Genomic DNA, 24,565 nt, shown 5'->3' with positions numbered 1-24,565 from the left:
ATTCTCAACCTATCCATATTGCAAAACACAAGAAAGTGTGTTCTGGAGAGAACAGCAGGACGGGCCTAGCTGCTCCGCGGCATGTGGGATCTTCCTGGACCAGGGCACGAACCCGTATCCCCTGCATCGGCAGGCGGACCCTCAACCACTGCGCCATCAGGGAAGCCCTTTTAGTTTTGATTTGCATTTCTCTAATGGTTGAGCATCCTTTCATGTGTTTGTTGGCAATCTGTATGTCTTCTTTGGAGAAATGTCTGTTTAGGTCTTCTGCCCATTTTTGGCTTGGGTTGTTTGTTATTTTTGATATTGAGCTGCATGAGCTGCTTGTGTATTTTGGAGATTAATCCTTTGTCAGTTGCTTCATTTGAAAATATTTTCTCCCATTCTGAGGGTTGTCTTTTCGTCTCGTTTATGGTTTCTTTTGCTGTGCAAAAGCTTTTAAGTTTCATTAGGTCCCATTGTTTATTTTTGTGGTGCTGGGAAAACTGGACAGCTACACGTAAAAGAATGAAATTAGAACACTCCCTAACACCATACACAAAAGATAAACTCCAAATGGATTAAAGACCTAAATGTAAGGCCAGACACTGTCAAACTCCTAGAGGAAAACATAGGCAGAACACTCTAGGACATACATCACAGCAAGATCCTTTTTGACCCACCTCCTAGAGAAATGGAAGTAAAAACAAAAATAGTACCTTTTAAAAAGTCTCCACAGACCTTTAAAAAAGATTTCAGGAAAAAGTGTTCTTTTAATTTAAAGCAGTAAAGCCCCCAACATCTCAGAGAATGCCTGTCTTATGTCCAACATTTAAGAGTTGGGGAGAGGCAAGTAGAGGCCCGAATGGGGACAAAGACTGGCCTGGCTGTGTGTTTCTAGGCCAGTTATATGTTTACTTTCTTCAGAGGAGCCCCACGACCACTCCCTTGGCTGATACCGGGTAGGATCGCTTCTGGTATATAATGGTGACACCAGTTACCGTCGCTTAAGTGAATCGTTTGCTAGTTGTGTCAGTTAACATGCAACATAAGGATTATGTGTAGTTTTAGATATGGATCACTTGCATTTCGTAAATTTTATTATACATTCCATAATAGATCTATGTTCGCATAAGCTTATTCTTCTTGGCCGCCCTCTTGGATAGCTCACTGTACAGGGAGCTGGACTTGTTCATCTGTATTCCTGTTTCCTTGGCTAGGCAAATCACTGGCTCTCAGTAAATGCTTATCAAATTGAATTTCAGGTATTACTAAACTCATTAAAGGTTATATAAACCAGACTTGATTATGTTCTCTAAAATCATAGCCTGATGAATGGTAGGATGTGTTTGGATTTACGTAGGGGAAGGACGGGGGGTTTTGAGCTGTGTGCTAGTTGTGTTTCCATAGTTCTTGAAGAGTTTGAAGGATATGGTCTTAATAAGTTGTCTCACTCCTACATCTTTAACAATAAAAATAGGAATTACTTGCTCCTCTAAAACAACTTTTTATAATTCAGTAGATTTGTAGTTTCCAATGTTAAAACAAACCAGAAAGATAAAACTTATCTTCCTCAAGTATTAAGTGTTTTGGCAGTCTTTATAACATAGATTGTACTAGAGATATCGTTGATTCCTTCTAACAGTTGAGCATTTTAAGTTGTCACTGTAGTTAAAATTGGTCGGGAGTATTGGCTCTCCACTTGTGTATATAATTTAGAAGTTAACAGGTTTGATAAATGTTTTTTTCTGACTATTAAAGTACTCTTGACTTGGGTTCTCATTATCAGCTTAATAATAAAATAATAACAATAATACAGAATCACACTGCTTTTTATTACATAGCTTTATCATGTAATGTCATGGTGTCTGAGGTATTATTTCCTCCCACCCCACCCCCCTTTTTCTTTAAATAGGATAGGAAACTGAGGCTCAGAGAGTGACTTTCTTTAGATTGTACAGGCCAGTGGCTAGAGAGGCAAATCTGGAACCTGGATTTTATGATTCCAAGTGGAAAAATCTTTCCCTATAGCGTTTGCATCTGTTATTTATTCACTACTTAGAGTTTGGATGTTGCAGAAGAAGTAGAAATAGTTTCTGTGCTCACTTTTTTCTACTGAATTGAACATAGACAATTGAAAACAATAAAAACTTAAAAATCTGCTTATTGTATTGGTTAGTACTCAGCAATATATAGCAGTGCAATACAGTAGAATACAGAAGTGCAGATCCCATAAGCTGTCTGAGAATTTCATGTTTTCAATGAATGTTTTAATCATTTATTTAATTTTGAGTTCAGAATTAGAAGCTAAATAAAATATAAAGGTGAAAATATAAAAACATGAATGTTGGTATAATTGTTTTTTTCTCTCCCAGACAGATATTGATTATGTAAATGGTGTTGTAGCCAACCTGGAGAAAGAGTAAGTTCTTCTTAATTATGGAAATGAAAATATTCTATTTACTATTAATTCTTGGCTTTTTGCTAAAAGAAAACACCTTCTTTTACAGTTCATTTTTTCTATGAAGTTCAGTGTTCACTGGACCACCTATCATTGATCTTTTATATTATCATAAAGTATGTGTATATATATATCAAGTTATCTGATGGGATACATTGGTGTATTTCATTTTGGAAAAGACTTGAACGTCATATATATGTAACACTATCAAACAACAATTTTTAATCTTGAAGACAGTGAATAGAGAGTCATATGAGATCACTTAAATCTTTCACCCTCTGTTTAGCAAGAAAAAAAATTTCTGCTGTCAGGGCAGCTAGTCAGGTAGCAGTTTCAAACCTCAGTGCTAAACTATGTCTAAAAATCTGCAAAGGTTTATTAACAGTTTATTGTGAGTGGGGCACATAGCAGGTAACAGATGGACAGCTTAGTAAGTTGCAGATACCATTAGTTTTTATAATATTGCCTTTGTAATTTTAAGAGCAGTATCATGAAATTAGTCCTGATACGGGTTTCTTCATTGAAATGTATCTCTTGTTGCCCCCAAAAGACATATCTTTTACTTTAAAAGGAAAGACAAAAGAGAAGCAAAGGTCCTTGTTTAATATCTTGTGGCTCTACCTTTGTCTATCAATATGCTAAAAGCAGATATTTTTTTAATGTATTTTTATGTTATACATATAAGTTGATCGTTAAGATATAAAATCCCACAGAACTTAAATAACTCAGCCAACTTTTCTCATGATAGATTTTCTAAAGAAATCAGTTCTGGCTTGGTGGAAATAATATCCCCCCCTGAAAGCTATTATCCTGACTTGACAAACTTAAAGGAGACATTTGGAGATTCTAAAGAAAGAATAAGGTAAGCCTGTGCACCCTTGTGAGTATAATAGGTAATAAATGTCATCCTTGTTTATCGAAGCTTAACTCATTTTAGGCTTGAGCTAATTAGTTGAGAGCTAATGACTTTTTGATTATTTTATTGGAAATCCTGTGGAGTTTCTGTTGAGAGGTTGAATTTGGTAAACCTAATGAATTTTATAACCGTGCTGCTCTGTGTTGTTATAACTTTTCTTAAGAGTATATTGAGTATAACTCAAAAGTTAGTCCAGATAGAAATCTCATGTCTGTATTTAACATAAATGAGAACAGATCCAATAAAAGTGATAAAAACAATAATACTCTTGTGCAGAATTGTATTGCAATAAAATGATTAGTCAATTGAATTTATTTATCTCTGAATCTCTAAAATTGAAAGAGTTAGAAACTTTCCTTGTGTTGTTACTAAAGACAAAGTAAGCTAAGAGATATTGGCATTATTTTGGGATTGCCTATAACCAGAAAAAAGGACACAAACACTGTGTTGGGAAGAGATTTATTGGATTTCTTGAGTTGTTAATTTGTCACAAAAACAGGTGTGTCCCTATAATTGGTTAATTATCTCTCAATAAATATAATGTTATTTTAAAAATTTAGGATTGAATTTGTTTGAAAAAAAACTCTAGATAGACTCATGAATTAAATTCATATCAGCTTGTAAGGTATTTTCTGGAGAAGTTTACTTAGTGGTTCAAAGCTTTTATTTTACTGTGTGGTTTTTTTTTTCTTTCGGTACGCGGGCCTCTCACTGTTGTGGCCTCTCCCGTTGCGGAGCACAGGCTCCGGATGCGCAGGCTCAGCGGCCATGGCTCACGGGCCCAGCCGCTCCGCGGCATGTGGGATCTTCCCGGACCGGGGCACGAACCCGTGTCCCGTGCATCGGCAGGCGGACTCTCAACCACTGCACCGCCAGGGAAGCCCTGTGTGCTTTTTTTTTTTTTTTAACTGTCTTTTAGAAAGACCACTTCACTTTTTCACATTGGTCAGTGTGTTTCTGTAGACTGCCAAGAATTCACCAAAAGGACCTAATATTGTAAATTTTAATACGATGTTTTGGGTTTTTAAAGCATTTTTACCTGTATGTGAAGCACTAGTTCCTAGAGACATTAAGATATTACTGGAAAAGGGGGCTGTGGTCAAGAAAATTTGGAAAATATTGGATTAAAAACTTTTTTTCAACAAATGTATTTACTGCTGAATGTTTATATGCCTCTAATATACTAATATGTCTCTAGAAGAGGAATATGTGTCCTTCCCAAACTTACTTGACATTAGACTCCTTTTTTCCTCAGGACACCTTGAGGATTAGTGTTTTTGAGAATATATTTCAATAAAGCCTTCATTAGAGAAGAGTGATTTCTCATTCACTCTCTCCTAAGTGGATATATCCTGTATGTGTGGTGTCCATCCATCTATTTGTCTATCTACCTATCTATCTAATACATAACTATACATTGTGTATATATATAATATCGTATATACAATATGTGATGTATATGTTGCATATATGTATATATTATAAAATATTTTATATATTATAAAATATTATACATCTAACCTTATTTTGCTAACTTTGAGTCTGATTCCTAACTTACTTTTATATTTTTTTTTTGGCTGCATTGGGTCTTCGTTGCTGCGCACAGACTTTCTCTAGTTGTGGCGAGCGGGGGCTACTCTTCATTGCGGTGCGCGATCTTCTCATTGCATTGGCTTCTCTTGTTGCGGAGCACGAGCTCTAGGCGTGTGGGCCTCAGTAGTTATGGCACGCAGGCTCAGTAGTTGTGGCTCTCGGGCTCTAGAGCGTAGGCTCAGTAGTTGTGGCACACGGGCTTAGTTGCTCAGCTTCATATGGGATCTTCACGGGCCAGGGATAAAACCTGTGTCCCCTGCGTTGGCAGGCGGATTCTTAACCACTGTGCCACCAGGGAAGTCCCTAACTTTTTTTGAAAATTTTTATTTCAGATGGAGAACAAAGCAAAACCTCGATTATTGTTTTCTAATGATGTATGCTCAGGAAAAGGGCACATATTACATCCAGGTAAGTGTGTGTTTGTTTTTTTTTTTCACACTTTTAAAGAAAAAGTAATATGAAGGGTATATTTTCATTAAAATGAAGTTTTGAAAGCATAAACCCTCTAAAATATATAAGATCATAACAGTATGCCAGAGCAGAAGGGATGATCACGTCACTGAGAACATGGGCTCTGCAGCTCCACTCGCTGGTTTAGCTCATAATTATTTTGGTGGTCTTATGGTAAATAGTTGTTTTGTGCACTTCAGTACATTTTCATTTGTACTGAAGATAGTAAAGCTGACATTTAGTTCTAATGGTGCAACTTTTAGCAGCATGGCTAAAACAGTAAGTCCATCATGATAAGGGTTTTAAGTTAGCCAGGTAGGCAACAACTTAAATAATTCTAGGAAGCTCTTATTTCTTTCAAACCTCATTCTCCATTTAATACTTAAGCTTAAATTTCACCACTGGAATTTCACTTCTTTAACCAAACGTCTTTATCCCTTGTTCAAAATGCAAATACCCCTGAGAGGTATATGGCACACGAAGCCTGTCAGTTATTTTTTTTTCCAGTATAAAAAGTTTATTAGATCCTCTCCTGGGTGGATGTTTGGATGAGAGTGGCAAGAAGCAGCCCTGGTCCCTGAACAGGAAGGACATGATTAAGCACCTGTTGGCAGGGGCTGGGGAGGGAAAGAAGGAAGAAAAGAGGCTGGCATCGCATGGGAAGGTGGACTTCTTGAGGGCAGACTTTGTCTCCTTTGACATTGTACCTCGGGCCAGCTGCATTCAAATGTGCGTGAACCCTTCCTTGGTTCACAGGATGGAAAATGGAAATGATGATAGAGTGCGACATTGTCTATAACAGGATACAACAGCTGTGCATATTAAAAAACACAGTATCCTAGATATAGGTAGTGTATTTCCTCTAAATACATTAGAGAAGTCTGATTTTAGTTTTAAGATAATAATTTCACAGCATTTTATTTTAATGTATACCAAATATTATGGTAGTTGAACCTTGCTCTTTGTTCTAGGGCCAATATATAAATATTTACATTATGGTCAAGAACTTTATAGAGAGAATTTAAAAGTGTAGCTATATCACTTTTAAAATTTGTTTCCAATTTTCCTCCAAGGGAAGAATTAATGGAACCTTAAAGCTTTTGGGGGGAATGTAGGAAAAGTTAATATTTAAAAATTGAGGAAAGGATGGAGGTTAAGAAAGAGGATGGTAAGGAAAACTTCCCCTAACAAGGGTCAATATATGATATATTATAACAATAACAGCTGCTATGAACTAACATTTATTGCATACTTACCATGTGTCAGGCATTGTTCTTTAAAATTTATGTTTTTCACATATTAACACATTTAATACAACCCTTTTATAACAGGAGTGTACTGTACATACTGTCTTAAAGCCTGTTTTGCTGTCATTTAACATACTGTAGACACCTTTATATGCCAGTAATTATAGATTGGTATAATTTTTAATTGCTTCTTGAAGTACCATTATTCAGCTAACACGATGATCTTATTGTTGGTCATTAAGATTGCTACCAGCTTTTCAGCTCTTTCACATATGGATCCACTGAACATTCTTAAAATTACCCTATTTGCCCAAAAATTATGCCTCAGAAAAGAGGGAGTTGCTTTACCTTCAGGTCTTTACATAATGTATAGAATTCTCTCAGTGAGTTCATTATGATGTACAAAGTATTGTAATCCAGACTTCATAATTATCCCAGGGATATGACTTCAAGATTGCATATGTTGGGGATGTATCCTACCCAAGACTTTTTATTTTAAATTTATTTTATTTATTTATTTATTTATTTTGGCTGTGTTGGGTCTTTGTTGCTGCATGCGGGCTTTCTCTAGTTGTGGTGAGCAGGGGCTACTCTTCGTTGCGGTGCACTGGCTTCTCATTGCGGTGGCTTCTCTTGTCACGGAGCACGGGCTCTAGGTGCACATGCTTCAGTAGTTGTGGCATGAGGGCTCAGTAGTTGCAGCTCACGGGCTCTAGAGCACAGGCTCAGTAGTTGTGGCGTGTGGGCTTAGTTGCTCTGCGGCATGTGGAATCTTCCCGGACCAGGGCTCGAACCCGTGTCCCCTGCATTGGCAGGCGGATTCTTAACCACTCTAACACCAGGGAAGTCCCCTACCCAAGACTTTTAAAGAGTACTTTAAAAAAAGGCAATAGATGGGCTTCCCTGGTGGCGCAGTGGTTGAGAATCCGCCTGTCGATGCAGGGTACACGGGTTCGTACCCGGATCCAGGAAGATCCCACATGCCGCGGAGCGGCTAGGCCCGTGAGCTATGGTCTCTGAGCCTGCGCGTCTGGAGCCTGTGCTCCGCAACTGGAGAGGCCACAACAGTGAGAGGCCCGCGTACCACAAAAAAAAAAAAAAAAAAAAAAGGCAATAGAGGGAATTCCCTGGCAGTCCAGTGGTTACGACTTCATGCTTTCACTGCCGAGGGTGCAGGTTCAATCCCTGGTCGGGGAACTAAGATCCCTCAAGCCAAGCAGCGCGGCCAAAAAAAAAAAAAAAAAAGCCAGTAGAGACAGCGGTTACTCTGTGGTCATCACAGCTGTACATCTAAAGGGAAAAGAAAATGTCAGCTGCCCTAGTGTTTTGCTTGTGGCTTGTAATGAAGTTTCCCGTTACAGCAGCACACCCGGCTCCATAAAGTGCTATATCACAAATGACTTGGACTTGAGGACAGTCTTTTAGAAAACCGTTTGATGATGCAGACACTTCATAGGTGGTACTGCATAGTTCTTCCTTTATAACATAGTGATGCACTTTGTTGTCAGGTTGTCCCACTTTTAGTGTTGCTGAGATTTAATCAGTGGGTGTAGGGTTGTCAGTCTCATCTCTTCTTTGTTAAACAGCTCCCCAGCAGCCATTCCTCCTATGGTTTCAGTTTCCATTGATTATTTTCCCCCAGATTGCTTATTTCATTAGAGGTTGCCAACTGGTAATTTTCTAATTCTAAGAATTGTAATGTTCTTTTAAGTAGAGTTCTTCTATAAAGGACTCTCCCTTCTTAACCATTCGGTTATCTTGAAAAATAGTTCACAAAGGAAGGGAAGAATAAATGCTTGATTCTTTCTCTTTGTTAATTTTTATAGTTGATACCATAGCAATCTCCAGTGGTGATCATTTTTAGAGTATTGTTATGAACTCATGGATTTTTAAAAAGAGAAATGGTTTGCCTCAATCTTTGCAAGCATTATTCATATTGATGCTTGTATTGGTCCATCATAAGCCAGTGGAAATCTCTTCAAATTGGCTCTTGTATTGGCTCTTGTATTGGCTCTCTTTTCATGTAAGTCCAGTAATCTTTGATCACTTCCTTGCTGACTGGCACATCCTGAACATTTCTTATCCCAGATCTAGAACCAGCCATTTCTCTAGGGAGCCCTGTTCTTTTTAGAGGTATATGGTATTCAGGACCATAGTCTCTGTGCTTGAGATGCTCATGGCTATTGTGTCTTTGCTTCTAGGTGTTTTAATAAGGAAAAGAACATTTTATTTCTCAGAAGAAAAAAAATTGCGTTTATATTGATAGTCCCAATTCAAGTGTAAGATTATAGTATTTTTATTTAACTTTTTTGAATTTTACATATATTTCTTTTCTCTTACATTGAAAGTCTCGGTTTTAGTAAAAATTAACTAAATAACATAATTCTTTTACTCTATAGTATACCTAGAATGGTTTCAAAATAACAATGCCAATATCAAATTAGACTACTAAATGCAATTCAAAATTTTTCATCCTTTCTTCCTCCCTAAGAGTAAATCCTGATATGGATATATAGTCAAAATTCTGTGTTTGAAAGTCACTCGACAAAATTCTTCATACCATGTGACCACACTGACAGCCTGATATGAAACTAGGTTCATTTGTTTCCATTTGTATTCAGTTTTTAGGATTTTTTTCCCTTTTTAGTTGTAAAAAACATAACATTCCCAAATCAAAAGTTATATAAAATAAGATATATTTACAGAAGTCTCCTTTTTATCCCTGTCCCCTTCCCGTGTTTTCTCCCTCCCCCATGGGTAACCACCATTAGTTTTTGGCTTCTCCTTGTACGTTTAAAAAATTGGAGCAAAAATGTAAATATAATATTCCACCTCTTTCAGATACTGCAGTTGCATACTGCAAAAGCAATATTTTACAACTTGTATTTTAAGTTCTCTCTATAAACTAGCGACTACTAATGGGATATATGTTAGATTTTTCAAAAAGTGGCTCTTGCCATGATAAAACATTGATGTCAGAGAAGCACATATGTTCACCTAAAGACCTGTATGTGCAGGCTCATAGCAGCATTCATAATAGCAAACCCTGGAAACAACCCATATATTCTTCAGCAGGTGACTGGTTAAACAAACTGTGGTGCATTCATACCGTGGAGTACCAAATAATGAAAAGACATGAACTGTGATACACGACATCTTAGATCTCAGGGGAATTATGCTCAGTTTAAAAAGCCAGTCTTTATATAGCATTCTTTTTTTTTTAAATTTAATTAATTAATTTTATTTTTGGCTGCGTTGGGTCTCCATTGCTGCATCTGGGCTTTCTCTAGTTGCGGCGAGCAGGGGCTACTCTTCATTGTGGTGCACGGGCTTCTCATTGCGGTGACCTCTTGTTGCAGAGCACGGGCTCTAGGCACGCGGGCTTCAGTAGTTGTGGCTCGCAGGCTCTAGAGCGCAGGCTCAGTAGTTGTGGTGTACGAGCTTAGTTGCTCCGGCATGTGGGGTCTTCCTGGACCAGGGCTCGAACCTGTGTTCCCTGCATTGGCAGGCGGATTCTTAACCACTGCGCCACCAGGGAGGTCCCTATATAGCATTCTTGAAATGACAAAATTATGGAGATGGAGAACACTCTTGGTTACCAGAGGCTAGGAAGGGGGAGAGGAGGGAGGTGGCTGAGGATGTAAAGGGTAGCATGAGAGTCCCTGTGACGGAACTGATCTGTGTCCTAGCTCCACTGGTGCCCCTGCACATGTACACGTGTTAAGATTGCATGGAGCTAAACACACAGACACACAGCTACACACAGCTGACTGCATGTAAAACTGGTGAAATTTGAATAACGTGGTTGAATTGTATCAGAGTCAATTTCCTGGTAGTGATATTGTGCTGTAATTATATTGAAGGATATATATTGGGGGTATGTTGGGTCTCTGTATTATTATTATTATTATTTTGTGGTACGCGGGCCTCTCACCGTCGCGGGCCTCTCACCGTCGCGGCCTCTCCCGTTGCGGAGCACAGGCTCCGGACGTGCAGGCTCAGCGGCCATGGCTCACGGGCCCAGCCGCTCCGCGGCATGTGGGATCTTCCCGGACCGGGGCACGAACCCGCGTCCCCTGCATCGGCAGGCGGAGTCTCAACCACTGCGCCACCAGGGAAGCCCTGTACTATCTTTTATACTTGCATATGAATCTACAGTTTCTTTAAAAGTTTTTTAAAAAGTGAAGTTGTTTGATGAGGTGTGAGAGTGGAACAAAGCAATTTTTTAAATTTAATATAAAAAATGTAAATTTTTGGTGGTAACCAAATTTAGTGTACTAAATTTGAAGTAGGCATTTAATTATTTCACCTACACTTCTGTATATTTAAATCAGTCCCAAGCTTGTTTTTGTTTTTTAAATTGGGATATAGTTGCTTTACAATGTTGTGTTAATTTCTGCTATACAACGAAGTGAATCAACTATATGTATACATATATTCCCTCGCTCTTGGACCTCCCCCTCATCCCCCCCATCTAGGTCACCACAGAGCACCGAGCTGAGCTCCCTGTTCTATAGAGCAGGTTCCCACTAGCTGTCTGTTTTACACATGGTGTATATGTCAATCCCAATCTCCCAATTCATCCCCCCTGCCCCCCCCGTGTCCACATGTGTGTTCCCTACATCTGTGTCTCTATTCCAAGCTTGTTTTTTAATCTACTTATTGGAAAAACTTGGAAGTACCTGGTATTGGGGGTCATCTTTCCTTTGGGCGTCCACAGCCAATGTTTGCGTGTGAGTGTGGGCATCTCTTCTTTGGGAAAGCAAGGTCAGGTGCCAGCGGGGCTTTGTGCTTTGTCTGGTTTTCCCTCTGGCTTCCCTACAAGCTCTGAGGGTGTAAAACTTGTCTTTTCTGTTCACTGGTGGGTTCCCAGGGTTTAGTACTGTGTCTGGAACATAATCAAAGCTCAGTAAATATTGGGTGAGTCAAAATCGTACCTTTCCAAATATTGCTACTGTTTCTTCACAGATAGGAAGAAAGCTTATAGGACTTAAACACATGAAAAAATCTAAATACTAAAATAAGTGAAAATTACTTGCAGATAACTAGAAATGATCATGTGTCATTAAGAAAAGGAAGAGGGCTTCCCTGGTGGTGCATTGGTTGGGAGTCCGCCTGCCGATGCAGGGGATACGGGTTCGTGCCCCGGTCCGGGAGGATCCCACGTGCCGCGGAGCGGCTGGGCCCATTAGCCATGGCCGCTGGGCCTGCGCTTCCGGAGCCTGTGCTCCGCGACAGGAGAGGCCACAGCAGTGAGAGGCCTGTGTACCGCAAAAAAAAAAGAAAAAAAGAAAATGAAGAGTTTTCTTATGATATTAAAATCATCAATGGAAAAGAATATTAAAAAATAATGTATATATGTAAAAAAATCATCTTATGACTTTAAAATTTTATGAAAGGAGATTTGGGGAGGAAGTCTTTGCAGATATTCATGATCCCTGGTCTCTGTCAACTCCCTGTTGAACTGGTAAACATTCCAGTAACACAGGTGGTGATGGCAGAGCACATGGGGTTAACTGGCGCTCTGAGTTGCTACAGCTTCTTAAATATTTTGAAGATATCTTTTAAAATATAAAAAGAGAACTTTTGGGCTTCCCTGGTGGCGCAGTGGTTGAGAGTCCGCCTGCCGATGCAGGGTACACGGGTTCGTGCCCCCGGTCCGGGAAGATCCCACGTGCTGCGGAGCGGCTGGGCCCGTGAGCCATGGCCGCTGAGCCTGCGCTTCCGGAGCCTGTGCTCCGCAACGGGAGAGGCCACAACAATGGGGTGCCCGTGTACTGCAAAAAAAAAAAAAAAAAAAAAAAAAGAGAACTTTTAGGAACCCATCCTACAGAAATGAATAGCACTGATATGAAGTGTAAGCATTGTCTGCGTTGACAAAGAATCCTGCGCTCCCGGAGCCTGGGCCCCGCAACGGGAGAGGCCACAACAATGGGGTGCCCGTGTACTGCAAAAAAAAAAAAAAAAAAAAAAAAAGAGAACTTTTAGGAACCCATCCTACAGAAATGAATAGCACTGATATGAAGTGTAAGCATTGTCTGCGTTGACAAAGAATGAGAAACAACCTGGGTGTCCACCTGTGAGCAGGTGAATGATTTGTCCATCAATCCCAGGGAATAGTATGAATCTGCTAGAGAGAATGCTTTAAATATATACCTTTTAACCTGGAAAGATATTCATGATATATTAAGAGAAAAAAGCCAGTTTCATAATGTGATCCCTTTTTAATAAAAATGTAAAGGTGGTAGGAACCTTAAGGTAGGTATGGGTCTACCTGTGCTGTATGCCCATATTGAAGGTGTCCAGTGGGTGCACACCCAACCTTGAACATTGGTCGCTTCTACTAGCAGGGTGGAGGGCAGAGAAGGAGAGCTGCTAGCCTTTTTCTTTTTTTGACTTGTTACATGTATTATGTAAAAAGCAAAAAAAAAAATTAAAAGGCCTATAAAATTCTTTTCCTTTGAAAAGAAAACAGGATAGTGTGAAATCATGTTGGGAGCCATAAAAGGACCAAAAGGAGTAATTCATGGAGTGGTTTTGTTATTTCCCATGGTAAGGGAGTGGTTTTGTTGACTTGCTATGTGCATCTGCCATTTTATTTTCCTTGCTTTCTTTTAATAAAATTTATTTTTATTTTAGTTATTTTTTATAAGTTTTTCTTTTTATTTTATCATTATTATTGTTATTATTATATATTTTTTGGCCACACCACGTGGCATGTGGGATCGTCCCTGAGCAGGGATGGAACCCGTGCCGCCTGCATTGGGAGCATGGAGTCTTAACCACTGGACTGCTAGGAAAGTCCTAAAATTTATTTTTATATTTTCATCATTTTTGACCATTGTTTCCTTGATTGTCATTATAAAAGTGGGCTTGAGTTTTTCCATAGTAAAGAATGTTCTCTTTAAATCTTCCTTCTCTTTCTGATTTATTGATATGATTGTTCAACTTTCTTTAGCTTGAAGATGATATTATTGTCAAACAGAATTACTTTAACACAATAAAAAATTTTGCACTTCAACTTTCTTCTGAGGAATGGATGATACTTGAGTTCTCCCAGCTGGGCTTCATTGGTAAGAAAAGTTTTAGATTTATTTACTTTTCAGAAATAACTGTGACTTAGAATCTTAGACTATTTTTTTTTTTTTTACCTTAAAGTTGTCTTTTTTCCTCTGGAAATGGATTGCTTTTGAGAAAATTTAATTTCGGTAAACTTCTGTGTATAAAATGTTGAAAGTCAACCCAAAATAGTATTTGGAGAGTTCTAAGATGGTAATATTTACTCTGGAGTTCTACAAAGCAGGCCTGCTGGCTTTTCATGTCCACAGAGAGCCAACCACTGTCCTGGGGAGCATGTCTGGTTCCCTCTTCTCGGACACGTTGAGTTCCTGTTTGTTTGTTTGTTTTTTGCGGTACGCGGGCCTCCCACTGTTGTGGCCTCTCCCGTTCCTGAGCACAGGCCTCCGGACACGCAGGCTCAGCGGCCATGGCTCACGGGCCCAGCCGCTCCGCAGCACGTGGTATCTTCCCGGACCGGGGCATGAACCCGCGTCTCCTGCATCGGCAGGCGGACTCCCAACCACTGCGCCACCAGGGAAGCCCCGAGTTCCTGTTTTAAAGCCCAGAGCTTTTGCAAGATTGGGGTTCTTTTAAGAAGAGTCCTGCACTAGTGGTTTTCTAATAGGAATTCCTGGTATTTGACATAGTACATGAAGTTCTTGTTCAGTCATTAATTTGTATTCATGTGTTGCTTTCATGGACTAGTAAGCGTACTTATTTTTAAAGTGTTTTTTCATTAAAATTCCTAAAGTATCCAACTAAAGAGAATATGTTTAAAGTTGAAGGTTGAAGGAAATTTATAGGTCTTAAAAAACACCCCAGAGAGTAACATTTTGCTTCCTCTAATGCTTTAAATCTGTAGTATTAGGGGCTGGGGCTTTGATCTTGTTGATCATTTATCTCAAAACTTAATTTAAGACTCAAAAAACATCTTTATTTGTGAAGGTTTCAGTGAAGACAAAATCAGGAGTCCTTGTTTTTTGCTTTTATTGATTTAGTTAATTTTTTTTTTTTTTACTTAAACCTCTTAAGTTCCTTTTTTATGGGAAGAATTTATTTAATAAGACATGAAGGAAAAATCTCCAGCTTGCTTCTTGAATCCTTTGAGCTAGTAGTTGTATGATAGATTTTGTAATGGAGAAAGTTAGGAGTTCAGTACCTACTTCTGTTTATACTCAGGTAACAACTAAACTTAGCTAAAGCAAGTTTGTTTTTGATAAGACAGGTGGGGAAATTATTGATAATGATTTATAGTAGAAAGCACAGGCTTTAGTGTATTTGTTGTACGGATTTCACTCATTTAAGCTATTTTGATGCTTGGCTTCTTTATTACAGTTACTGATTGGGAATATCTTTTCAGGTAAAATGTTTCAAGCGCCAGACCTCACTCTAATTGTGGAATTCATATTTATGTTCTATAAGGAGAAACCCATTGATTGGCTCTTGGACCATATTCTGTGGGTGAAAGTCTGCAACCCTGAAAAAGATGCAGTAAGTTAATTTCTTATGCAAGTGGAAGAGGCTTCTTTTATGTTTTTAGTGAAAGTGATGACTCTTAGGGAACCAGATGTTGTAAACGAACAGTCAAATAGGTAGCTGAAAGAAGACTGTTTCCACTTATCAGTGTAAGTGCTTGCCTTCTTTCTAGAACTACAAGAAGTTCCTGTTCTGGAGGGACTTTTAAGTCAGGGAAGCACACCTTTCTTTAAATTGCTGATGAATGTTTATTGTGTCTTGAGGCTCTGGTATTTCCTTGCTGTTGGCCATATCTGTCCTGTGTCAGGGAGAAGGGGGGAGTAGTTTTGGTTTTCTTCACATCCTCTGTCAGCTTTCTTTTTTCAAATACTTTGGGGACAATATCGGACCCCAGCACACCTGGATATAAGGAATGGAATGGAAGTCATATTTTATACCAAAACAATGACAAATCAAAAGTGTACCTTTTTTGTATTGTGTTACTTGTAAGAAGCCAGTGTTCATGCTGATAGGCTGACCTTTGGGATGTTGGTGACAGGTAAGTAAGTAAACAATGCTTTTTGCTTGGACTAGTCAAATATTAAGTTACCTCCCTTGAAATCTTATTGTAGAAAGTAAATTAATATGTTTTTCTTGTCTAATTTGAATTGTATCTCTGGAAAATTTTTTTAAATTATTGGCTGTAAGCATAAATAAAATATGAATACACATTCTTAAAAGTGAATGAGTCACTTTGACATGTAATAACAAGGAAATCTGTATTATAAGCATATGTCATTATAGTGTTGACTTATTCTCACAAATAAACATTTAATTTGATTTCATGACCTTATATTCCCTAGAACAGTTTGATCATCCTATCTGCCAGTTAGTTTTTAGGACACCCTCTTCAGGTGTCTGTAAGCTATTGCTCTCTCTTTTAAAAATAGCCACTTTCTTAGAGCAAATCACGGTGTGTAGTGAAATAGCAGAGTACCAGCTTTCCAACGATGACTGAACATATAAATCGATTCGATCAACTCATTTTTATGATATAAGCCCTTACCTGTATTTTCTTTGTGATTTACAGGAATTTTTATTGTAGGACACAGAACAATTCATGTCATCTTTACATTTGTACAATACACTTGCCTTTAATTGGTCCTGTGCAGTTTTATCTAATATGGTGGTTAGGTTCTTAAGTGAGCTTGTGAGGTGAAAATCTCTGAAAGTAAAAATTAAAACCATGAAGACACATTCTTTCACCCTTCTTTCTTGGCCTCTAATGGATGTCACGGAAGCTGTCACCACATACTTGCTGGCTTCAGAATCACATCCTTTTGACAGTGGTCTAGGAGACCCTTCCATTCACACTTATTTCACTGAGCATAATACCCTCAAGGTTCATCCATTTTGTTGCAAATGGCAAGATTTTGTCTTTTATATGTTTGAGTAGTATTCCTGTGTGTGTGTGTGTGTGTGTGTGTGTGTGTGTGTGTGTGTATACACACAGCACATCTTTATCCATTCATCCGTTGATGGGCACTTAGGTTGTTTCCATATCATGGCTATTGTAAATAATGTTGTGATGAACATAGGGGTGCATATGTCTTTTCTGATTAGTGTTTTCATGTTCTTTGGATAAATACCCAGAAGTGGGATTGCTGGGTCATATGGTACTTCCTAGTTTTTTGAGGAATCGCCATACTGTTTTCCACAGTGGCTGTACCGGTTTACATTCCCACCAATAGTACCAAGCAAAAACAAACACGTAGTTACAAAAACAGAGTAGTGGTTACCAGACAGGACGGGGCAGGGGCTGAGTGGCGGGGTGAAATGGGTAAAGGGGGTCAACTGTATGGTGATGGATGGAAACTGACTTGGTGGTGAGAACACTGTAGTGTATACAGAAGTATAATGTTGTGTATTTGAAACTTATATAATGTTATAAACCAATGTTACTTAAAAAAAAAAAAAGCATTCACACATTCTTCCAAAGGTTTATGGACCTGCTTTGACTCTTCGGGCCGGGCCGAATGTGTCATTCCTTGCCTGTGTGTTGAGTGGCAGGCTCGGCTTCAGGCACTGCTGCCTCTCCTCCTCTCTCCCCTCCACCTCCCCACCTCCCCTCTCCTCGCTCCTCCCCTGTCCTCTCCCTCCCTTACCTTCCCTCTCCTTCCACTTGAGTGTTTTATTTGTGTAAATAAAATATACAATTTCACCTCTACTCTCCTGTTAGCAATAATGCTATGAAGTAAACCTCTTGAGAAAAAGTAGGCATTTTAACACCCAGGAAATAATTGGAGGTCTTTCAAAGTGGAAATGTCTTATACATTTGTCTTTTTCAGTATGCTCTTGGCCCAAAACTTATAAAAGTCACTGAAAATGGAAAGGGTTTATAAAAGCATGACAAGGTAGCCATGGCTGTCCTGAAGCACTGAGCTACTGAATGCATGAGAGTCCTGCCAGGGCTGTAGGTCCCACACGCCGTGATCACACGAGAGCAGGTTATAATCGAAAATCTGGGCCATGGGGCACTTAGAGCTGAAACATAGGTGTCCCCCAACTGTGCTGAGTTGGATTTGTCTGTTTTGATGTTGTTTCCTTGCTTGTAGTCCACTTGCTGGCTCACATTTTGAAATTGCTTTCATGCAACAAAATGTGCTTTTTCTTATCTGCAAATTCTTCATTATATTATCCACTTAAAGGTATTTTGTGTATTTGAACCAAACCTCTAGAGTTTGTGCATTTTAACATTAAAAGTCAAATCAATATTGACATATTTTGAAAGGTGGTTGAAATTAAATCCTTAACTCTTCCCTTGGAAGTGCTTATTTTTAATTTCCGCATCGTGTCTGTTTATCAAGTAGGTAGCAAATCTATTAATGCCTCAAAGAGGACCCTAAAAAAACACGACTTGGAATTATGAGATGAAGTTGGATTTTCTTTTCAATATTTACCTTTCTAAAGGGCTTCTCATCTTTCAGAGGAGGACAAGATTTCACTTTATAATGTAACACTAACATTCCCGTTTAATATTTAGAAACATTGTGATCGACAAAAAGCAAATCTGCGGATTCGCTTCAGACCTTCCCTTTTCCAACATGTTGGTCTGCATTCTTCACTAACAGGAAAAATTCAGAAACTCACGGTTGGTGATTTAATTTTATTTTTTCTCATGCACAGACAATTTGTTATCTACTGTATAATCCTTGTTCTTCTTAAGTATAAATGAGCCGTATGTTGTTAATATGTCTTTCCTCCTAGGATAAAGATTACATGAAACCATTACTTCTTAAAATCCATGTAAACCCCCCTGCAGAAGTGTCTACTTCTCTGAAGGTCTACCAAGGACATACACTGGAGAAAACTTATATGGGGGAGGATTTCTTCTGGGCTATAACTCCAGTAGCTGGAGACTACATCCTGTTTAAATTTGACAAGCCAGTCAATGTGGAAAGGTAGGTCATTATTGAAATATAATTTGGTCTTACAATTCAGACCTCTTATTCATAATGTGATTTATGACGGAATTTTTGGTGTATATAGCACATGCGAGCAGTCAATGAGTCCTAAATGTTGGATTATAAAATACATTTTGTGTAACTCAGTAACAGTATGGATATGTTGCTTACAGATATAATACCAGCATTTAGTATGTTTGATAAATTCTATTGGTATTTCTGAATGTATATTTAGTATAGATTTTTAATACTTTTATGTAGAACTCTCCCTCAGAATCCCAAATTAGTTTTCACGTCCTTATCCTAGAATATCCCTTAAGATTTGACTGCGAGCTAGTGGATGGCCCAGCAATTTGGTTGAAATGATAAATTTGACAGACTATGACTATTCCTATTCAGTGCTTTTGCAGGTGCTGGAAGTGCAAGTGCTTTCAGTACACCGTGGAGGAATTTAAAACCCTTTTATGTGTTTCAGCATTTCTATTCACTTTACAAAATTTGGGACTTTTTCTCCCCATTTTTTACTTAACAGTCACAATTCCTTCAATCTTTCCTCAGTTTTGGGTATGTTCCCCAGACTGGCTGTGGCATACTTCCATGTAATCCCCAGAATGTGATGTTCTGTGTTCTCCTTTGAAGGCCATTTGGTTTTTAGAATCTGCCAAAAATAATTTGGAATAATTCTCTTTAAGGTGGTCATAAACAATGCATAGCTACATGTAATGCTATTAATTTTCTTTTGTTACTCTAAACTGATTCTAAAGAGGAATTTAAGTGTAAAAATGTTATAAGCAATGGGAAGATCACGGGCAAGACATATTAGAATACTTTTGAGTAATATTTTGCACTTATATGAGTATATAATATTGGTTTTGTTGTTATTTAATGTTCATTTTTATACTGTGTAGTGGAACTCTGCCCTGTGAGGTATTGTTCACCACACTTGAGTCCTCATAGAATTAGAAATGGCACTCTTCTTTCGCCTCAACAAGAATAGCCTCAAACCACATTTATGGGTTTATTTTTAGGAAATAAAAATAATTCCATGAAAGAATCTGCTAAAGAGCTCATATATTAGAGATCAAACTTAGTAACAACAAATACATTTACAATAAACCTATGTAAAATGATATTTATAATGCCCCTACTGAGGGCACTTTTCTAGCTAAACACAGTTCTTCTAAAATGACAGTATATATGAATTTTCTTGGAGTCCATGCATAGACCCACCCTTCCTAGGACAGAGAAAAGGGATCATTTGATTTTCACCATAACTTATTTGCTGAGAGGGGAAAAAGCAGAAGTTGTGTTTATTAATACAGAAGTGAAGTGTTAGGAAAAAAATTCTCTGTGTAACATATGTATGTGTTCATTATACAAAAATTTTAAGGTGTGAAGAATGAGGAAAAAAATTATAACCCCAAGGATACCATTATGACCATATTGACACTTTTTTTTTTCTTGGTAACTGTGTGCACTTTCTACTTTGAGATTGTGGTCTGCATGTAATTTTATATCATATATTATCCAATATACTCTGTCATAAGTGATTCACAAGCATTTTAATGGCTGCATCAACAGCAACAAAACACTGTCATCTTTTTTTTTTGTCAAGTACATTATCGTTATGCAGCAAACATGCCCCTCTGATAGAGGAGTTATTGCATCCCCCTTAGGTTTTAATTTCCCTGCAACTATTCAGAACATATGATGTGCAGTCACTACAAACTTGAGCGCCGTCGACCTTATTCTGAGGTGAGGCCTCCTTCTGAACCTTTGTCAAGGATAGTCTGACTATATTTTTATTTTTATGTTTGTCTTTTCAGTTATTTGTTCCATAGTGGCAACCAGGAACATCCAGGGGATATTCTGCTCAACACAACTGTAGAAGTTTTGCCTTTGAAGGTATGACTATTTTTTCCCCTAAATTTTCCTTGGGAACTAATATTAATAGACCTGATTTGAGGCTCTTCCTGTTTAAGAAAGAAATTCTCATGATGGCAGGACCTTAGTGGTGAGTAATACCAACTTCTTTTGGCAATATAGAACACCTGGTATATTGTCCCATTTGCCTTCATAGAAAGGGCCTTTATTTTGTTTCCTGTTGGAAAGTAACTTGGACATTTGTACTGGGAAAATAAATGAATCATTATTTTACTTTAATGTTTACTTGCTGTTTGTATTTTGAGTCCCAAAATACCATGCAGTTTTAATGCCTGTTGAATAATGTAGAAAGTTAATTTATTGGTCTCTAAGGAATGCTTAATTTCTTTCAAGTTAACACACAGTTCTTCTGTATATTTTTAATAGAAAACAGCATTCTATTAAATTGATTTAAACTGGAAATTAATTAAAATTAAAAATTTCTAGCCAACAGTATATTATATACAGATTCAGTTGGAGCACTTATACTGATTGATAAACCTTTTAAGGTTCAAGACTGACATGGCATTTTCTTTTTTCAGAAATAGCTGTGCCACAGATGCCACTTTTATATTTATTAAGATATATTAATAACCTAGATTTGTTTTAAATAGAAGTAATTATTTATAAGATGTTTTTGCTCTATTTTAGAGTGAAGGTTTGGAAATCAGCAAAGAAACCAAAGACAAACGATTAGAAGATGGTTATTTCAGAATAGGTAATACCTACTTTAAACTAATAAAATGTCCTTTACTTTTTTGGACTTAGTCCTGAAGTAATTTTAAGTTCTTTTCAGATATTAAGCAGCTTCAGGATTATAAATACCAGTGTACTCTTTTATTCTCTGTGTGCACTTTAGTACATACTTTTATCATTATCTTGACCCAACTAGGGTTTCAGATCAAAGGTTCATTTCCTGGTTCCTCTTTCTCTCTTCATCTGCTGCTTCAGTGTTGTCACTGGTAGATAATCCACCTCCAGCTGCCTTCTGCAGTCTCGTACTGGATGATCTTAGTTGGCTACTCTCATGATCCCAGCAATATCCGTATGCCAGAGTCTGAGCCTTTAGCCCTGCCTCCCTCCTGAGCTTTAGATCTGTACTGAGATGCCAACTGACAAACTACGTGGAGGCCACGTAGCCATCTACCCGGAGCGTCTGTAATATGGACATTTCGTCATTGGTCACCATGGTTTGTGCTGTCACGATTCATCTAGCTGCCCGAGTCTAACCTTGGGAGACACTCTGAAACCCCGCACCCACCTTCACTGTCCATTAGCATAAAATGTCTGTTTGTGTCTGAATGTGCATTCACCCTACTGCAGCGATACTCTGCCTCTGTTTCTGAGCCAGTCCACCGAGCCGCTGTAGCTCCCTTGCCAAAACCTAAATGCTGTATTAACCTGGCTGAAAACCTTAATGACCTTCCGTGATCAGATTCCTTAGCTCCCGCCCACTTTTGTATCTTGTTACTTTCTTCTTATGCTTCATCTCTCCAGTCCTAAGATGTGTTCCTCTAATGCCCTGTGCTCCCAGCCGTGTCTCTGTCCACTTTCCCTGCCTGAAACGATGGACTGGTATTTCTCCTCCTGATGAATGCTTTCTCATCCTTTATTAACAAGTTTAGCTGCCTTCTCCTTGGCTCTTCTTACCACAGTGCATGCACCTGTTCTGTGTAATCACGTTTCGTAGCTCAGTTCTGTGCGCTCACTGTGGAAGGGGGAGGGGGCTTTGTTGCTCAAGCATCTCCTGTGATTAACGTAGGACCTGTCCTTTGATGGACATCAACTCAGTGGATGATTATATATTTTCTTTTACTTAAATTAATGCTTTTCCTAGTGGTAGGCAGAAGAGAGTATTGGGTAATTAATATTGTAGGTATACAGGACAGAGGCATTCTTATAACTCGCTCAAGCAGTTTTACGTTTGGTGAATGTCATTCAGTGTTTGCTACGAGGCCTGTACAATCACCCTGACTAATTTCTGTATAGCTTAGTGGATAGATGAGTTTAATTATTTTCATATTTGGGTTATATTTTAGCCTACCCTAGAAATGTTCATAAGATTAGCTGCGTATACGAGACATTTATTAACCCTATTACCTATGAGTTATTAAATTTCTGAGAATGTTATGTTCTAGGTTATGAAAGTAGCATAGGAAATAGAGACATTTATATGATTGCAGTAATTTGAAGATAATGACCATCTAAAACATCAACTCATACATATTTAGAACTGGAAGAGAACTGATGGGTGGTCAGACCTATAGGACCTTGTGTAACAAAAGCAGCTGATTTTTTTTCAAGTTCATATAAAATCTTCTGCTCCCTTAAGAAGTATGCTTTAGCTGAATGGCGTGTGAGGGGCTCTGCAGACCTTTTTCTAGTGAGACAACCATAACTGGTGAAAGGTATGTTTTTAGAAAAGTACAGCAAATAGAGAAACATTAACTCGTAAAGTCTGTATCTCAGTAACAGCATTAAAAGTCTGTGGCATTGGAGCCCTGACCCGCTCATTACCCACGCTGGCCAAGCTCAGTGACTCAGAAGCTCTACTCTGCATGTCCAGCCAAAAACACGGACTCCCTCTCCCACCAGCCCCCACTCCAGGGCTGCGGTATCTCACCAGGAAGGGCAGGCCACCAGCGTCTGTCACCTCCCCAGCTCCCTGTTGCAGAAGCTCTGTTCCAGACATGAGCAGCTTAGAAATCTGAGGCTCCTTTCCTCCACCTAACTTCCATTCATCAGGTGAACCTTTGCTGCAGGCACGGCAGGGTGAGAATCCTTGGCCCTGATCACCTCCCCCAGCCCACTGGTCCCTGCACACTGGGAGAGGTCAGCCAGGACACGAAGGGCTACTGCTACAACCCAGTGCTCTGCTTGTAAAGCAGGGGTGTCACTTTAGCAGGGAGGTGGGCTGCTGTCCCTGCCAGGGGTCCTGAGCAGTGGTGCAGAGATTTTCTCCAGGGGAGAGGCAGGCCATCAGAGAGCTCTGTAGCGCACCCTAAGGGGACTGCCTTACTTGAAACAGAACTTGGGGAAGTTCAAGCCCAAGGGCGCTGTGGAATATGATGGAGATTTTGGTGGTAAACATGAGGAGACTGGTAGCTACATTCAAGCTAAACTGTAGCCCATCCAGAAGATTGACAGAGAGAACCAGAGAAAGAGGTAGCTAATAAGAGCCCTCTTGGGTGGGACAAGCCACAAAGACTGGCGCTACAAAGGGACCTGGATTCAGTAGGATCAGACTGTGCAGCAACTTATGCCCAAAGGCATTGTTGGAAACAGTAGACAACCAGCTGGCAATTAGTAGAGACCTGATGGGTGAAGGTGGGGTTGGCTGGATGGGTGTGGCATGGTAACTAAGGACAGTCTTGTGAAAGAAATACCAGATTTATTAGTAGGTTAAAATTATGAGACAGCAGCAGAAGAAGAGCCTTTCACAGAGAATCACTGGAAGAAGGAATGGACCACTGTCTGGGTAGCAGAAGGGCGTCCACGGAGGGCAGGACCTTGGAAGTCCCTCCTAATGCCAGGGTTTGGGGATTCCAGTCACTCTTTAGTCATTTCCTCCTTCATTTTCCCCTTCTTTTTTATCTTTTAATGCTTACCTACCAGACCATTGGGTTAAGGACACAAGTTAAATTTGTTGTCTGGAAAGTTAATACATGTACATGGTACCAAATACAAATTTAAGAGGGTAAACTTGTCTCCTTCCCTCTTCTTTCCCCTCCTACCCGGTGCTTCCCAGAGGCAATTGCTATAATGATTTGTATTCTTCTAGAAGTATCTATTCATAAATAAAAATATTTGAGTATATTCTTCAAAAACACACAGTCACATATAAATGGTAACATACTCTACAACCTTGTTCTACGTCTTGTTTTTTCACTGAACAAAATACATATGTGCATATGGAAGATGAACATTTTTTAAAAATTGTAAATATTTCAGATGAACAAAAAGATACAACTAATAATGTAATGAATATCAGTGTACGCAGCTTAAGATTTGCCAGTTC

General features: G+C 38.9%; 1 protein-coding gene across 7 annotated transcripts in view; it reads left to right on the top strand.

The window, feature by feature from the left end:
• The window catches only part of MGAT4A (alpha-1,3-mannosyl-glycoprotein 4-beta-N-acetylglucosaminyltransferase A), a 108,582-nt gene that overhangs the window by 73,461 nt on the left and 10,556 nt on the right, over positions 1 to 24,565 (top strand). For all 7 annotated transcript variants that reach the window (XR_008618813.1, XM_055088918.1, XM_028497059.2 and 4 more), the window contains 9 exons: positions 2,355 to 2,401; positions 3,189 to 3,302; positions 5,282 to 5,357; positions 13,605 to 13,719; positions 15,066 to 15,196; positions 18,204 to 18,311; positions 18,428 to 18,621; positions 20,451 to 20,529; positions 21,199 to 21,265. Coding sequence is in view for 6 of the 7 variants with exons in the window: in XM_055088918.1 (XP_054944893.1) it covers positions 2,355 to 2,401; positions 3,189 to 3,302; positions 5,282 to 5,357; positions 13,605 to 13,719; positions 15,066 to 15,196; positions 18,204 to 18,311; positions 18,428 to 18,621; positions 20,451 to 20,529; positions 21,199 to 21,265 (931 nt within the window). In the remaining variant the exon portion in view is untranslated. The remainder of the gene's footprint in view (positions 1 to 2,354; positions 2,402 to 3,188; positions 3,303 to 5,281; positions 5,358 to 13,604; positions 13,720 to 15,065; positions 15,197 to 18,203; positions 18,312 to 18,427; positions 18,622 to 20,450; positions 20,530 to 21,198; positions 21,266 to 24,565) is intronic.

The sequence above is a fragment of the Physeter macrocephalus genome, chromosome 12 (genome assembly GCF_002837175.3).
Source record: "Physeter macrocephalus isolate SW-GA chromosome 12, ASM283717v5, whole genome shotgun sequence".
Taxonomy (NCBI): domain Eukaryota; kingdom Metazoa; phylum Chordata; class Mammalia; order Artiodactyla; family Physeteridae; genus Physeter; species Physeter macrocephalus.
Note: the sequence above shows the minus strand (reverse complement) of the source record. Positions and strands in the feature narration are given on the sequence as shown.